A 16,290-nucleotide genomic window follows, 5' to 3' on the forward strand; every position below is an offset into this window, starting at 1 on the left:
ATACGATACTTTATTTTGATTTTACTGTTGATAATTAATTTCTTTTAGCTGAGGTTGTATTTTTTGTGTCACTGTCCAAGTGTCAATTTTCAATTAAATAACATACACATAGAGGTGTGATAACATCTCTTACAGCACCAGTTCACAGTTCACACTCTTCAGAATAAATAGGGGATGAAAACAAGTTTTATTACACAGAAACATATGTTTTAAATAACAATAATATATTAAGTGAAAAATCAGGAAGCGTGTGGATTATAGGTATTGGAATTATTGGATAACCTGAAAGGCTACACAACGCAATTGTGCTCAATATCATTATTAATTTTTAACATTCATTAAAAAACAATACGAAAATGCCAGTACCGTGTAGAGCTGGTTGTGGGAAAAATGCGATGTTAAAGGTATTTATGCCTTAAAATAATATTTAATACAATATTTACTCATTTAATAAAATTTCTTAAATCTCGATTGCAGCGGCCTAAAACAGGAGATGCTCTATGTAAAGAATGTTTTTTCTGGGCGTTTGAAACAGAGATACACTTCACAATAACAAAAGGGGAACTTTTCAAAAAAGGTGATTCTGTTGCTGTCGCTGCATCAGGTGGTAAAGACTCAACCGTTCTAGCTCACGTTTTGAAAACTCTGAATGAAAGATATAATTATGGCCTCAATCTCATGCTATTATCTATTGACGAGGGGATAACTGGTTATCGAGATGATAGTCTTGAAACAGTCAAACAGAATAGAGATGACTATGAAATGGCACTGAAAATATTGTCGTACAAAGAGCTGTATGGCTGGACCATGGATGAAATAGTAGCTCAAATAGGAAGAAAAAATAACTGCACATTTTGTGGAGTATTCCGGAGGCAAGCCTTAGATAGAGGAGCTGCTATGCTCAATGTAAAATGTATAGCAACAGGACACAATGCAGATGATATTGCAGAAACAGTGCTCATGAATGTGCTAAGAGGAGATATTGCTAGATTAAAAAGATGTACTGCAATATCCACTGTGAGTATGTCAATGATGTTTAATTTTTTTTTTTGTGATTTCTTTCAGTCTCCACAGATGTGTTATGTCGTCGTGATCCTAAGCCCTTCAGGATGGTGTTCAGGCACTTAGTCCATGATGAGGTCACCTCTATTATGCCACGTCGACACTGTTGTTGACTTTTAATTGCAACAACTGCATGGAATACATGGTTGTTGACTTTTAATTGCACCAACTGCATGGGATACACGGTTGTTGACTTTTAATTGCAACAAATGCATGGAATACACGGTTTTGCAATTTCTTTGTGCCTTATGTGTTTAAATGTTTATTTATATGGATCAAATTTTTGCAAATCTATTTAATAAATTTTGATGCATTCTATACAGTGATCAAGACCCAATACACTTAAACTTGTAGAAAGCGTAACAAAATTGTTATCACCATATATACCATATATAGTATATATGTGATGTAAAAAATTTAAAAAAATATTTTTTTAGGGTAGTGAAGGAACAATTCCCAGAGTAAAGCCTCTAAAATACACATATGAAAAGGAGATAGTGATGTATGCACATTATAAGAAACTAGTATACTTCTCCACAGAGTGTGTATTTGCTCCAAACGCCTATAGGGGGCATGCACGAGCACTCCTTAAGGATATGGAAAAAATCAGGCCTACTTGCATTATGGACATAATTTATTCAGGTATTAAATAGATATAAGATATAAGAGTCATTCATATTAGTGTACTGGGTTTAATGTAAAACTAGTTTCCGCCAGCGGCCTAGCCCATGTGACGGCTGACATGGAGGCTGATAATGTGTACGCTAAATTTCATGATGATGGGTTGAGTAGGTAAGATGTGAAAGTATAACAAATACACAAACTTTACATTTATAATATTAGTAAACACCTGTTTATAAGAATTGGAAAACATAATATAATTCATAACATATTAATTACAGGTGAAACAATGGCAGTTAAAGAAGAGGTCTCACTGCCCTCTCAAAGAGTATGCATTAGATGCAACTTTGTGTCTTCGCAGGAAGTATGCAAGGCTTGTGTACTTCTAGAAGGCCTTAACAAAGGGCTTCCCAAGCTTGGTATAGGCAAAAGTTCGAAAGCAAAAAGAATGTTAGAAGAGTATAATGCAAAACAAAACAAATCTTTAGATGAAGCTATAAAAGACATCAATGAGGAATATGAGAAAAATAATTGCATTTCAAAAGGTAAAGTTTGCCGATCATCATGTAAGAGCAAGAAAACACAAACAAACAAGGAAATACATAATAAAGCTGCAGGCACATGTTGTAACGGACAATGTGACGGAAAACCAAACACAGATAATGATATTACTAATACAAAAGTAAAAGTTCTTTTAAAAGAATATGGATTATCTGAACCGATCCAAGACGATAGTCCAAATGTAATAGCAGAGAAATCAGTTCACAATGAAGGTCCTAAAAAACTGATAAATGAAACAAACGATGATGATTTTGAAGTAGACACACAAAATACTGATGAACAAATAGTTGATGAAGATGATACATGTGGCGGAGCTTGTGGGAAAATAGATTCACTCCATATAGGTTTCTAATATAGACTATAGAAGATAATTATGTAAATAATATACAGATATATTTATATAAAATAACTTTTATTTCATCCAAATCTTACAAACACTGTATTCCAAATATACATTTTTGATATACAAGTTCTTGCAGTTTAATTTAATATGAAGCAAAAACATTAACAAGTTGAATGTGCAAATTGTTATGAAATAATTTTACCTAATACTTAATACAATAAACAAAATTTTCTACACCAAACAATGCTGATATGATTAACATTTTACCACAAACAAAAAAAATGAATTTTACTGTGACTAGAAAAAAAAATCTTGTACTGATTTATAATGGAAAAATCTTGTTTCTGAAATTTTGACATATTGATATTGATTTTAATTACGTTGATATTGATTTAAGATACTTAATAAAATATTTACACTACACAGTTATATCTCTGAACAGGCCGTATGTTTAAATAAATTACCTAATTAATATAATTTATTGTTTACGTTATAAAAGCGGGTGCGCGGGACTCTATCCTCTCTCTGCAAATTGGGCACTTGTCTTTGATATTCTCCGAGCAGTCTTCGCATAAGCACACATGACCACAAGGCAGCAGAATTATCTGGAATACATAAACATACATACATAAATTTTTGTCTTATATCATATTCAATAGCACTGCCGATCTAAAAAAAATTAGCATTGCAGTTTCAATTACATGCTGTTTGATTGTCTCTCATGAATAACGTAGAATACGTATAGGAGAATTATAGACTATCTAATAATAATTCATGCAATTGATTTATTTATTTTTTTAAAAATTAACCTTAAGCTGGCGCTATGGCTAATGTTTCCATCGGAATCTAAGGAGCAGTGATCATGTGACCCTCGGGACTGACCTCTTTGGGGTTCTCGGTGCAGACCACACACAGCTGCAGGTCGGGCAGCGCGTGGTCACGAGTGTGCGCGCGGCGCTGGCGCCGGCCGGCCGCCAGCTGCTTCTTCAGTTGCTCCTCAGCCTCGCGCCGCCGACGTCTCTTCATGTATTTGTAGAGGACGCGACCGGACGCTATGGCGGCAACAGTGCCGAATACGGCTAGGAGAATTCTGTAAATTTAAATTATAAACTGTATAAAAAATGACTAATCATTTTCTTGCTGGTTCTTCAAGGTAGAATCTTCTTTCCGAGCCGTTAGTAATTATACGTTAAATTTTATTAATCTTGAAAATGACTAAAAAATGATTGTAAGAGACTGCTTATTTAATTTGATTTTACTATTATATTTGGGACTGGGTTATAATAACATGGTTATTTGAAAAGTCAATATGTTACACGTTGTTTACACTAATATTATTTCAAAATGCTTTATATAAAAAATTATATACATTTGGTTATGTAAGTCAAGAAAATATTTTACGCCTCATTATTTAGATTGTTATAAATTATTTTAATTTTAAAACTATTCAAGTCTGTGGCTTGTACCTAGCCTATAGTAGGAGGTTGTTGATTTGAGTTGACTAGGTTGTTGACACGTCAGAGCGTCACGGTAGCATGCGAAAGCGATCCCGTGGCGTTCCTCGTTAAGACGGAAAGGGTACCGCTGGTTTATTAGTGGGTATTCCGATGCTCGGGGGCACTCGGCGCCTTGGACACCGGCGAGCCCCACATACCCCTCCCCCCCATTGTTCACGTGGGGGAAACGCGTAAGGCATTTTTCCAGCGTTAAAAAAAAGGTGGTTGTTGACACAAGCCCTACAGCCCCTACATCTAATCTATACGATACTTACTGCCTATTGGAACTTGGAAAGTCCTACCAAAACTCCAAATAATAAAACACTTGCACTTGGCGTTTATACTTTTTCATATAATGTACATCCTATATTCTACTTTTCACAACAACACAAATAAAATGTCTCGATATTAAAATTGCGAACGCAAATTTGACTTACATGGTTGTGACGAACATGGTGACATGAAACACAGGAATATGAACTCAATAGTCTCTAAGTGAAGTCAATATGTAATAAAAATTGATTGACATGCACAATTAAGAGGTCACTAAGCCTGTAACGAGGCATAAGTCATGACGTGTGCGAGTCTTTACGTGAGAGTTCGTCTGCTACAATTAAATTTACGTCCGGCTCACGATACGAACTCAGTATTGCAAAGTACAGCTGTCAAGATGTTAATTAATAAATACACGTATGTATATTTTCAATTATATGCTAATTTTCGGTTACAGCACTTAACTAATTGGCTTATTTTTAAATTTTATAAAAATTTGATGATGAGTATGTATAAAAGCTAAGTTTTTAGATGTACCTCAAGAAATCCCGCGAGCTAGCTAGCCTCTTCAACAAACTAGACTTTGTGGCAGTGGTAAGGTAGAGGGGCAGACCATCTCGTGGCGGCTGAATCTTTAACCCAGAACTAGTCCTACTCAGTTCCCCTACAACAGTTATGTAGGAACCATCTCGAAGCATTTCCTCCATAGTCTGAAGACCGCGCTGCCGAACTCCCGAGAAGAACCCCCAGACATGGTCGATCACTCCAGGAGACATTGGCTCAAATTTATCTGATATAACATCCAAGTCTATGTGATGGAAACAAAAAGTTTAAATTAAAATACAATAATACATTGTTATAAGATAGATTAAATATTATAACCTATGCGTTACATGTAGGTCAGAATCTATTATGTTTATATATTCTATGTGAGAAACTGCTTAATTGGGGTGTCAAGGCAAATCTTCAAAAATATAATCTTGTATTCGACAATAACAAGTTTTTTTTTTTGTTAATTACAAACTATTTGATATCAATAATGTGCATTGTGTACCTAATAGGTCTGCAGCAAGAGCATCCACAACTTCAATGCTGTATTTGCCACTACTGAGTACAAAAGGGGTTGAGTTGTACACCTCATGAATTGTGCGAGTCTGATCCGACCAGAATCCGGCTGATGTTCTTGCTATGACATGTTCTTTTATTGTTAGTCTGTAATAATATAAATATTTGACACAAGGCTACTTTACAGTAGGTTTTATAACATCCATAACCGTACCGTAACAGCCTGTGAATGTCCCACTGCTGGGCTAAAGGCCTCCTCTCCTCTTTTTGAGGAGAAGGTTTGGAGCTTATTCCACCACGCTGCTCCAATGCGGGTTGGTGGAATATAATTTCCTCAAATCAGGCTCCATAATTCAAAAATATTTTTTTCTTGAACTAATTGGACCTGGACTTGTTTTCTTTCACATTAAAATTTCAGAAATTCTTTAATGAAAAAAGTACTGAACTGTTTTTGTCTTTGCCTATTCTTTATATAGAGTATCATACCTTTGTATTACACCTGTGACAGATTGGTGGTAGTTGCTTGTAATAGGATTGCCGAGTGGCTTTACAAGGCCCCGTATCACGACATACGGGATCACATGGCTGGGGTACTTGTTAATCTCCTTGTTTAAAGTTGAATCTATGTCAAGCACTGGGGCTGACTGAAAATAAAATTATAATCAATAATTTAAATCTGTTTTTATTTATTGTTCTCGTTATATACATTTACGTTTTGTTTTTATGAATATTTATAATATTTTATTAAATAAAAGAACTGTTATACATAGAAGAGTAAATCAATGGACTAATTTTAATCAAGATACAGATCCAATCCTTTTGACAAACATAGTAATATGGATAGACACAGGCTTGAATAAACAATAGTTACAAGTAACATAATTAAAAAAAAAACAACCTTTTTTCGCAATTACTATATTTTCTCTCCCCCTTATTTGAATTCCTCATTCGGGTGTAATATATACAAAAGTTTAAATATGAATACCAACCTGTAATGCGTTCAATATATATTTGCATTTGCTCAGCTGTTTTACACAAACTCCCAATATTAAAGAATCAATGCCAAGTATAACGGTTTCACCTATTATCTCTGAAAAGAAATCCATTTTTAATTATTTGTATAAAACTGTATATACCAAAATTTTGAGGAGTATTATTTTCAGTTCTATATCATCTTATTTATTTTGCTAAAGTTATCTAATAGTTCGTAATTAGACCACATAACCTCCTACAACAACAATAAATCATATGTCAAAGTCAATCGTATGTTGATATTCATTATAAGTGGTGTTGCCAAATATTTTTAATTATATAAAAATATAATATTAAAGTGTATGACGTAAGCAATGATTTAAAAAAATATTAAATAATAATATCATGTCATGCAAACATTGCTTAGCGACTGTTTTATTAAACGCTAATAATTTATTTACTATCAGTATTGATCTGATATTCCGTTAACGTCTTAAGGATGATACGTACATAAAATGGGATGAAAATAGTTAAAGAATGCAAATAAAAAGGCATTTATTGTCTTGATTATCTTTATTCTTATAGAGATAATGTAATTTAAGTTAATTTCTGCGTCGACGAACTCTTGATATTCTCCAAGCGTTAGGTTCTTCGTACTTATTATATAGGGGTTCCAATCTCTGGTTCTTCTTGAATTTAGATAATTTTGTCGGGTCAGAAAACTTGAAAAAGGCTGGCGCAAACTCCACAAGCCATTTGGGGTCGATTGTAGTGACCTCACGCATATATTCCTTTGTGGTTTGTACTAGTTCATGGTAGATAACCCTATAAATAAGAGAAGTTTTATTATAAATGTTGACTATACATTGCAGTCATCGTTAACATGTATTACATTAATGATTATATGAACTGAAACTTTAAATATTAAATAAACCAACCGACTACGGACAAATACGCGAATTCTCAATAGAAAAGAAGGATGTATACCTTACATCCTTCTTTTCTATTGTGTATGCATGATTAAGTAACATTACTACTAATATTTAAGTAGTTATTAATATCAAAGTCTTAATGTCTTAATTAAGTCTATTGCACAGTGTGCAAGCAATTTTCAAAGATACTTTATATCTAAAGTATATTTTTGGAAACATATAATTGAAAAGAAAATATAACATATAATACATATATAACAATGCATTTTTTCACTTGAAATTGAGGAGTAAATTTAGGTGAATAATATGTATTAATATAGTCTATATTGTCCTGCATTTTTAATTCAAAACATGTGTTTGGTGATAAGTGAACTTACCACTCAGGTTGTCTATTAAACAGCGCGCTTGAAGGATGAATGTAGACAACTTGGCTGTCCACTAGGGTCCGATAGCCTTCTTGCGGATCTTTTTTAGCAGCATTTCGGAAGAAACCAGAGCATATTGTCTTCTGAATCCTTACTGTGTTCTTACCAGCTGATACGACATCTAGTTTATGCCTAAAAATATTCAATTAAAATTAGTTCCATAATCACAGTATACCAGAATAATCCACACAAAGAGGATATAAACAATGGTAGTCAAAATAACTTTAAAATTCGTGTAAAGGGAAAAGTGTACAAAACGGTAGTACGTCCATCCATGATCTATGGAGCAGAGTATTGGACCATCAAAAAGACACACGAACAACAACTGCATACAAGCGAGATAAAAATGCTTAGATGGGCGGCAGGAATCACCCGGCTGGACAAAGTAAGGAATGAGTATATCAGGGGATAGTTCAAGGTAACAAAAATTGTGGAAAAATTGAAGGAATGTCGACTGCGCTGGTACGGCCATATCCTGAGACGTAACGATGATCATCCTATCAAGAAAGCCTTAAATATCCCGGACCGAACGCGGGGAAGAGGGCGACCGCCCGCAACCTGGTGGTCAAACATACAAAAAGAGGCCCAGAAAGAGAATCTGAGTACACAGACAACCCAGAACAGAGCTCTCTGGCGCAGATGTACAAGGAGACCCGACCCCAGCTGAACTGGGAAGAGGGTTTGAACAAAGAAGAATAAGTCAAAATAACTGTAAAAGTAAAATGTTTTACTAATTAACACACACCTATCCATGATACCGAGCAGTTGTTTTCTAACATCCTGAGCCCGTTTCAACGTTCTGATCTGCACAAAGTTCTCATAGCACCACGCATTCGAAAACTTGTTATTCTTCCAACTATTGTAAACAGCTAGTAATGTCAAATGATCTCCTTCGGGCTGGTTGAACTTCGCCTTCTTCTGATCAGCTAGAGCTTGTTTGTCTTTAGGTCGATAGAATACGTTTTGAACGCTCAGCATGGACACGATCGTCAGTATTTCATCAGAGCATTGTAGCGCTACCGACATAATGAGGATTTTCGATAGATTCGGTTCCAGTGGGAATTCGGCCATCTGTGAAAGATTTAAGTAAAAAATAAGTTAGATATTTATTTTAAGAACTAAACACATGAACTACCAGATGGTATGTGGTCGTGGTTGCACAAAAACATCGCTTACCCGCCGGCCGAGCCTCGTGAGCAACCCTTCGGAGTCTAGCGCAGACAGCGAGTGCAGCTGCTCCAGCGCCATGATGAGAGACTCCACTGGCGGCGCGTCCATGAAGTCAAAGTGCAGAAGATCGTTGATGCCCATCGTTTTTAGCTGCAGGACCTGTTAGCCGAAGATGTCCAATATAAATTACATATTTAATAGTGGTTTAAAATGAAGTTACTCATAATTATTATACATATATGTTACAAATTGAACAAGTGAGCGTGTACTTACTGTAGTAGCGAGGTTGGTGCGCTGTATCTCCGGCACTGGAGTAGGCAGCATCTCGTCGCGGTAGGCGCGCTCGGTGTAGAGCCGGTAGCACTTGCCGGGCCCCGTCCGGCCGGCGCGACCGGCGCGCTGCTTGGCAGCCGCCTGACGAGTATATTACAGTACAGTTAGTAAAAATCAACTCTGTGAAAGACTTTTTTTGGCTGTATTAAATTTTTCTATGTTTATAAATATTATAAAAAAAGTTTTATTTCTATGATATATTTATGCTATTTTATATAATCGGTCCAGCTTTTCGACTAAGTTATAGGTAACCACTACTACATCCACACGAACATCGCATTTATAATAATATTGAAATTACAATAGAATCGTTTATTTACAATCTTAATTATGATATATTTAGAATAAATATTATTTATTTATTCCAATTGTTTATGCAAAGTTTGACTATAAAGATATTGTAAAAATGTGTACCTGCGATATTGGAGTTACTACCAAAGAGTCCATCCCGGTCTTAGAATTGTACACCTTCTGTTTAACAAAGCCAGGGTCCACGACGTAATAAATACCATCTATAGTCAGGGAAGTCTCCGCTATGTTCGTGGCTATGACCACTTTTCTCGATCCGGGCGGCGCCGGCTCGAAAATTCTCGTCTGCATTTCCGATGGCAAAGCCGAGTATACGGGCAGGATGATCAGCTCGGGCACATCCGGCCCCAAGGATTTCATCCTCTCATACAATATTTCACAGGCAGTGTCGATTTCCTCCTGACCAGTCAGGAACAGCAGAATGTCGCCGGGCGGTTCTCGCAGATGAATTTGCATAACTGTAATCAATGACGCGTCCAGGTAGTCGGTCTCTGGCTCCTTCGTGTACAACACTTCGACGGGGAAAGTTCGTCCCGGTATCGTGAAGATGGGCGCCTCGAAGAAGTACTGAGAGAACTTGACGGCGTCGAGGGTCGCTGACGTCACGATCAATTTCAGTTCGGGTCTCTTCTGGACGGCTTGTTTAAGGAGGCCAAAGAGGACGTCGGTGTGTATAGTACGCTCGTGAGCCTCGTCCAACATGATGACGGAGTAGCTCTTCAGATCCAAGTCCATCAGACACTCGCGGAGCAACATACCGTCCGTCATGTATCTGCAAATAGAAGGCGAGTAAAGATCGTGTTATAATAATAATAATATTCCTCAATAAAGTAGGCTCAGAGTTTTCAAAGCAAGAAATAATTTCCTACCAATTTACAAAGTCCATTGAAAACAATTAAATTATTATTAAGTACGCTTGATTTTTTTTTTTATGAAATATGAAAGCGGAAGCGCTCATATATTGGTGCTGTAAAAAATTTTAACCTTACATTGACAATACTCCAGCAACCTTGAAAACTAAGATGTTACATCCTTTGTGCCTGTAGTTACACTGGCTTACTAATCTTTCAAAACCGGAACATAACAATACTAAGCATTGCGGGTTGGCGGTAGAATATATAACGAGTGAGTGGTACTCAAACGGGCACGCACAAATCCCATCTCCAATACGCAAAATCAAATTAGTCTTATTTATTTGACGGGCCGGTTGGCGTGGTTGGTAGATACTTGCCTTTCACGCCGAAGATTGTGGCTTCGATTCCCACCCAGGACATACATTTGTGTGTATGAACATGTATGTTTGTCCTGTTCTGGGTGTAATTATCTATATAAGTATGTATTTACAAAAGAAAAGTATTATATGTAGTATATCAGTTGTCTGGTTTCCATAGCACAAGCTTTGTACAAGCTTAATTTGGGATCAGATGGCCGTGTGTGAAAAATGTCCCAGGATATTATTATTTATCAATGTTTTATTAACATGAAATTCAAATTGAATAAAAGCTAGACAGAGAAAGATCATTTACATATATGTTTACACCGAAATTAGAAAAGGACACCGAATTGATCCTCGCGAATCACTCATTCATTACAGATTGAAAAGACTTTCTACTAACGGATATTACTTGATTACGGAACAGAGCAATCAGATCGAGTCTACCGTTAACATCGTAATGTTTGGCGTTTCGTGCTCGGCCATAGTAGCGCGACTCACTTGATGACGGTGTCGGGCGAGGTGCAGTCCTCGAAGCGGATGGTGTAGCCCACCTCCTGGCCCAGCCGGCAGCCGAACTCCTCGGCGACGCGCTTGGCCACGGACATGGCGGCCACGCGGCGCGGCTGCGTGCACGCCACGCGCCCGCGCGCCGCCAGCCCGCACTCGCACACGTACTGCGTGATCTGCGTCGTCTTGCCCGACCCCGTCTCGCCGATCACGATCAGGATCTGGTTGTCCGATATCGCCTGCGGAGCGACGCGCGTCAGTCGTGGTCTCGTCGTATATGTAATGTTAATGGTAGTGTGCTAGTTAGCCTTACCTTAGTCAGCTCGTCTCTCAACTTGTAGATGGGCAACGATTGCCTCTGCTCTAGGAGAGATAGATTAGTTTTCTTCCCGAACGATGACTTCTTTCCGCCTATCACGTGCTTCTTCCATTCCGGGAGGTCCTGGGGGGTGATGCCTGTCCCCCTCATGTTTGCCGCTAGCGCCCTGCCGTCCGCCTCTGGTAGTGGATCTATCCAGTTCTTATTCAAGCCGGTCGGTAAACTCTCCATTTCCTGTTCTCTTTGCAACATCTTTTGCTCTCTTCTCTCTTTGGCTAGAGCCGATTGCATCATAGCCGCTTGTGCTAGTGATCCGTCTGGATTCTTAACGATCCTGACGGGAGATAGATCGTGTAAAGCTCGACCGTGGCCCTGAAGGAAGGGCGGTTCCTCTTCGACTAGTTCTATTTCGATATCAGCCTCTCCGTCTTCGTCTTTTGGTAGTAAACCTGTCTCCTCGTCGAAATCTGGCAACTCACTCTTATCTATGACTCCTGATGATATCATCTGTGTATATAAATAATATAATGAATACATGTAAACAGTATAATGAAACATTAGACTTAAACTCAAAGCTCATTAATATAAAACTGAGTTTTAAAAGTTCAGATTTAGATAAGATTAGAAACAAATTTGCACAAGAAAATTCATTTTTAATAATAACAATTTCTACCTGTTTAATCTCCCAGCGCTCTGGACTAGAGATTCGGGTTACGCGCTTACGACTCGAGTCTTCATCAGGATCGAGACCGCCCTGCAAGCCGGCCAATACTGTGGCAGCCGGAGGCGGTCTGTCGGGGTTACGACCTTCGCGTTCTGCCTGTTCACAAATTTATAATCTATTTGTAATGTAAACCATGGTTTCGTTACACTTCACAAACATGTTACTGCTTTTTAACACTACATTAAAAAAAAATCTAACAAAATATTTTCATGTAATTTAAGAAAGTTGCTCCAGTTGCAATTTATATATCTGTAATTCTGAGGCCCTGAGTTCAAATTCAAATAAAAACTTTTGCCATTTTAATAAAATTTTACTAACAAAGTTAATTTAAGCAGCAGGTATAAGTTTACCTATATTGTACTACTAAAAAGATAACCAGATCTTACTTCTAAGTGTGCATGAGATGCAGGATTCAAGTCTTTCCCTGTTTCTTGACAAACATCTTTCATTGTTAATGACACCTTTTGTCCTGTCAGAGATAACACTTTGACCTGAAACAAAATTATTTCAGTTTCATTTTATCTTATTATATATCAACTCCATCCTAAAACATAAGCTTTCTTTAAAATAATATGAGGATTTTTTTTATTTATTAAATTATTAATCCTATTTTAGTCTTCCATTAGTTTGTTATAAGATGATAACTACTAATTAGACTCAAAAACGTAATTGACTTTATTAACCAAATAACATTTTTTATGAAACTGCTACACATACCTTAACCTTATCACCTCGAGATACCACATCAGAAACATTAGTGACTCTTCCTTCGGCTCTTAGTTGAGATATATGTACTAAGCCTTCCCACCTCTTACGCAAGCCTTCCATTTGTATAAAACATCCAAAAGGCACAATATTTGCCACTCTCCCACTGTAAATCTAAATAATGAATATTTCATATTATTATTTAATATTCCTTATTAGCATTAAAGTTGTAAGAGGTTTTTTTTTTAATAAGTTTAATTACAGGCACAAGGGACATAAAATCTTAGTTTAGTTCCCAAGGTTGGTGGCGCATTGGATATGTAAGCGATGGTTGACATTTCTTACAATGCCAATGTCTAAGGGAGTTGGTGACCACTTACTATCAGGTGGTCCATATGCTTGTCCGCTTTCCTATTCTATATAAAAAAAAATGTCTATTTATAGCAATAACTTATTAAGTAAGCTATAGTATATATATATTTACATAAATGTTAAAATAAAGTCTACTTACTTTTCCAGGCTCCGGATCATCACTTAAATCTATGTCAGGGCTTTTTTTTCTTGATTTTTTAACAAATTCACTGTCTCTATACCTACTTCTATCTTCCCTACCACGAGACGGGGACCTAGATTTTGACCTCCTATTCCTAGATCTTGATCTCCTCTGTCTTTCTCTTGACCTAGATCTGTGACGCTGACGGCTTTTAGACCTTCGTCTTCTATCTCTGCCTCTACTTCTACTACGCCTATTTCTACTTCTACTGCGCCTATCTCTACTTCTGCTACGCCTTTCTCTGCTTGTACTACGTCTTTCTCTGCTTCTACTATGCCTATCTCTACTTCTAGTTCTTTTGTCTCTTATTCGACTTTGACGGTCAATACTTCTTCTACTTTTCTTGTCTCTTGAACTATCCCTTTTTAAACGACTCTCCTTACGATCCTTACTATGATCTCTTTCTCTTTTTTTAACATGCTCTTTCTTTGTGTCATCACTTTTGTCATGAATGTTAGAAGGTGCTAGTGCCTCCAAGGCTGCCATGGCTTCATCCACTGCATCTTTACTTGAAGATTCTTTTACTTTCGATTCAACTTTGAATATGTCCTTTGAAGTTAATCTTGTATTTTTCTTATCTTCATCACTTTCTTCATCCGAAGAAAAAACTGGAGGCTTATCATTAGGAATGGCTAGTCCAGGAAACTTGTTAGCTAATGGATTTGATTTATTGTCTTTTTCGTCACTTTTATCAACTGCATTTGGAACTGGCTTCATATGCTGTATTATACGCAGTAAATTCGTCATAAAGGAGTCTGAAAATTCGGCGCCATTTTCAATCAGAGCTTTTTTAAAATCATCAAAGTAGGGATTCTTGTCAGCCAAATCTATGATAAATTCCGCTGTAAATAAAAGATATATATATTATATTTCCTTTGGGAGTTGAGTATCCGGTAGCGGACATTTGGGAAAGTGTCTTATTTGGTGGCTTGGTTTAACTATACGACTAGGGTCAAAAGGCTAGGGGCAAATGAACTGCCACTTTCATTGTCCTAAACTCCTGCTGCCGGATATTATAATTTGTCACTATGTTAATTCATAAATGTGCAATAAAGAAAATAAAAATAAATGAAATATTTTGTAATATTCCTTAAAACGTACCTAAATCCTTATCGTTTAACCCTAAATGATTGTCTAATTCTGTACATATTTTAGATACAAGCGAGAGATGTTCTAACTTAGCAACCTCATCCATTTTGTTAATGAGTTTGTTTAATCATTAACACTACGTTAAAAACATGCTCATCACAATTTTAACATTTTTAACACACAAACAGAAATATAATATTGGCTTACTGACAGTGACAACTTATTACCACAGAATAAATACCTACTATGTAATTATTACATGCATTGGTATTTATGGTATAAATAATATTTGATTAAAACACAGGTACACATTAGATTCTACGATATAAATTATCATTTTATCTAATAAATAATATTATGATTAATAAAATATAGGCTTAACTTATTTCATTATTTTATTTATTATTATTATAAATATAGATATAAATTTAGCTTATTTATAAATAATTTTATATAATTCTATATAACGACTAAGATTTTATTTAAGGAGTGACAATGAAATTATATGTGTAAAGTGGCAACTGTGCAATATGCTTTCAAATACTTATATCTTCTGACCACCTACGTCAAAATGAAATGATTATTGTCAATATAATGAAAGTTGACATTTGAGGTTTGCATTGTCAACTTTGTCTTGAGTAATTTGACAAACATGTGAAATTATTTAAATTCTAAGCAAACCCATGGCATTTTAGTCATATTAATATTTTAGGCAAGTGAATTTTATAAGTTATTATAAGCATTAGCGCTAATTATGGAAAACAACACTGATCATTCCGATCCTAATAATTTTAGCCCGTTAACTGTCCAAGAAGTAGACGTAGACTTTTTACCGATTGTTTACGAAATCATACGAAGGTATATTTTTGTACGATTTTATTTTTAGATAAGATATTGTCACTTTTTTTGACAATAGTTTAATTATGTATGTTTTTATTATTACGTAGTGTCGAAAGGGACTTTCACGACAACTCAGCTAAAGCCAGAGAGTCTCAAGATTGCAGCTTGAAGGTCTTAGAATTACAGAAGAAATTCGACATTGCCCGTTCACAGGTTTTCTTATATTAATATAACCTTTCTAAACATACAACTATCTAGTATAATGTAACATACATATAACAAGTATATTTATAATGTTTCAGATCAGACGCCTTCCGGGAATTGAATACAACAAACAAGATCAATTAAAACAGTTTGAGATTCTCCGAACTCAACTGAGACTGAAAAGAGAACTCTTACAAAAGTATCGTAATATGTGCTCTTTTGAAACATCATTTAAATGATACAAAAATGCCATTACGAACAATACTCAGATATTTAGCAAATAATGAACAACTTGTTCAGAAGATTGCAGATTCATATCCAGTAAGAAGAGCAGCTCAGCTTGCTGTCTCAGTGTTTTTTAGAGGGAAGGAAAAGGTGTCTAATATGGATCCTCAACAAGTAAACAGACTTGTATCATTCTTTAGAAAATTCAGTCAAAACATAAAGGAAGGTATTGAAGATGCCAAAACTAAGTTAAAAAAATAGTGTTCCAAAAAGGATTATGCAAATTATCTCAATTGGCTGTAAATTTAAAAATGTGTGCTTATGTAGATTTGTTATCTTGTAGAAT

General features: G+C 36.0%; 4 protein-coding genes across 4 annotated transcripts; 2 read left to right on the top strand and 2 right to left on the bottom strand.

Moving 5' to 3' along the window:
• Window positions 1-111: 111 nt before the first annotated feature.
• Window positions 112-2,652, top strand: LOC126770021 (cytoplasmic tRNA 2-thiolation protein 1). Its single transcript, XM_050489141.1, has 4 exons — window positions 112-404; window positions 478-1,017; window positions 1,500-1,704; window positions 1,965-2,652. Exons 1-4 carry the CDS (start codon window positions 357-359, stop codon window positions 2,594-2,596), a joined length of 1,425 nt encoding a protein of 474 aa, XP_050345098.1. The 5' UTR covers window positions 112-356; the 3' UTR covers window positions 2,597-2,652.
• A 256-nt stretch (window positions 2,653-2,908) lies between these two features.
• Window positions 2,909-6,660, bottom strand: LOC126770045 (mitochondrial E3 ubiquitin protein ligase 1). The gene is made up of 6 exons (XM_050489184.1): window positions 6,411-6,660; window positions 5,908-6,065; window positions 5,411-5,568; window positions 4,894-5,164; window positions 3,470-3,677; window positions 2,909-3,192 (listed from the first exon to the last, which is right to left on the bottom strand). The coding sequence occupies exons 1-6, from the start codon at window positions 6,525-6,527 to the stop codon at window positions 3,073-3,075; spliced, it is 1,032 nt and encodes a 343-aa protein (XP_050345141.1). The 5' UTR covers window positions 6,528-6,660; the 3' UTR covers window positions 2,909-3,072.
• Window positions 6,661-6,931: 271 nt separating this feature from the next.
• Window positions 6,932-14,881, bottom strand: LOC126769940 (ATP-dependent RNA helicase DHX8). The gene is made up of 13 exons (XM_050488968.1): window positions 14,688-14,881; window positions 13,545-14,428; window positions 13,046-13,207; window positions 12,715-12,819; window positions 12,278-12,424; window positions 11,599-12,111; window positions 11,277-11,524; window positions 9,668-10,334; window positions 9,194-9,334; window positions 8,927-9,079; window positions 8,496-8,821; window positions 7,703-7,882; window positions 6,932-7,218 (listed from the first exon to the last, which is right to left on the bottom strand). Exons 1-13 carry the CDS (start codon window positions 14,779-14,781, stop codon window positions 6,996-6,998), a joined length of 3,843 nt encoding a protein of 1,280 aa, XP_050344925.1. The 5' UTR covers window positions 14,782-14,881; the 3' UTR covers window positions 6,932-6,995.
• Window positions 14,882-15,277: 396 nt separating this feature from the next.
• LOC126770114 (mediator of RNA polymerase II transcription subunit 9) lies at window positions 15,278-16,203 on the top strand. The gene is made up of 3 exons (XM_050489281.1): window positions 15,278-15,533; window positions 15,623-15,728; window positions 15,818-16,203. The coding sequence occupies exons 1-3, from the start codon at window positions 15,430-15,432 to the stop codon at window positions 15,956-15,958; spliced, it is 351 nt and encodes a 116-aa protein (XP_050345238.1). The 5' UTR covers window positions 15,278-15,429; the 3' UTR covers window positions 15,959-16,203.
• Window positions 16,204-16,290: the final 87 nt, after the last annotated feature.

The sequence above is a fragment of the Nymphalis io genome, chromosome 8, assembly GCF_905147045.1.
Source record: "Nymphalis io chromosome 8, ilAglIoxx1.1, whole genome shotgun sequence".
Taxonomy (NCBI): Eukaryota; Metazoa; Arthropoda; class Insecta; order Lepidoptera; family Nymphalidae; genus Nymphalis; species Nymphalis io.

What these genes read in the sequence shown, in the direction of transcription:
- LOC126770114 (XM_050489281.1), top strand. Translation starts at nt 15,430, where the DNA reads ATGGAAAACAACACTGATCATTCCGATCCTAATAATTTTAGCCCGTTA. An exon ending in GTTTACGAAATCATACGAAG is followed by an intron (nt 15,534 to 15,622) that starts GTATATTTTTGT and finishes ATTATTACGTAG; the next exon opens with TGTCGAAAGGGACTTTCACG. An exon ending in TCGACATTGCCCGTTCACAG is followed by an intron (nt 15,729 to 15,817) that starts GTTTTCTTATAT and finishes ATAATGTTTCAG; the next exon opens with ATCAGACGCCTTCCGGGAAT.
- LOC126769940 (XM_050488968.1), bottom strand. Translation starts at nt 14,781, where the DNA reads ATGGATGAGGTTGCTAAGTTAGAACATCTCTCGCTTGTATCTAAAATA. An exon ending in ATGATCCGGAGCCTGGAAAA is followed by an intron (nt 13,208 to 13,544) that starts GTAAGTAGACTT and finishes TTCATTATTTAG; the next exon opens with ATTTACAGTGGGAGAGTGGC. An exon ending in CTGCTCGGTATCATGGATAG is followed by an intron (nt 7,883 to 8,495) that starts GTGTGTGTTAAT and finishes GAATATTTTTAG; the next exon opens with GCATAAACTAGATGTCGTAT.
- LOC126770021 (XM_050489141.1), top strand. Translation starts at nt 357, where the DNA reads ATGCCAGTACCGTGTAGAGCTGGTTGTGGGAAAAATGCGATGTTAAAG. An exon ending in GATGTACTGCAATATCCACT is followed by an intron (nt 1,018 to 1,499) that starts GTGAGTATGTCA and finishes ATATTTTTTTAG; the next exon opens with GGTAGTGAAGGAACAATTCC. An exon ending in TATGGACATAATTTATTCAG is followed by an intron (nt 1,705 to 1,964) that starts GTATTAAATAGA and finishes TATTAATTACAG; the next exon opens with GTGAAACAATGGCAGTTAAA.
- LOC126770045 (XM_050489184.1), bottom strand. Translation starts at nt 6,527, where the DNA reads ATGGATTTCTTTTCAGAGATAATAGGTGAAACCGTTATACTTGGCATT. An exon ending in TCTTGCTGCAGACCTATTAG is followed by an intron (nt 5,165 to 5,410) that starts GTACACAATGCA and finishes TCCATCACATAG; the next exon opens with ACTTGGATGTTATATCAGAT. An exon ending in AGCTCGCGGGATTTCTTGAG is followed by an intron (nt 3,678 to 4,893) that starts GTACATCTAAAA and finishes TTAAATTTACAG; the next exon opens with AATTCTCCTAGCCGTATTCG.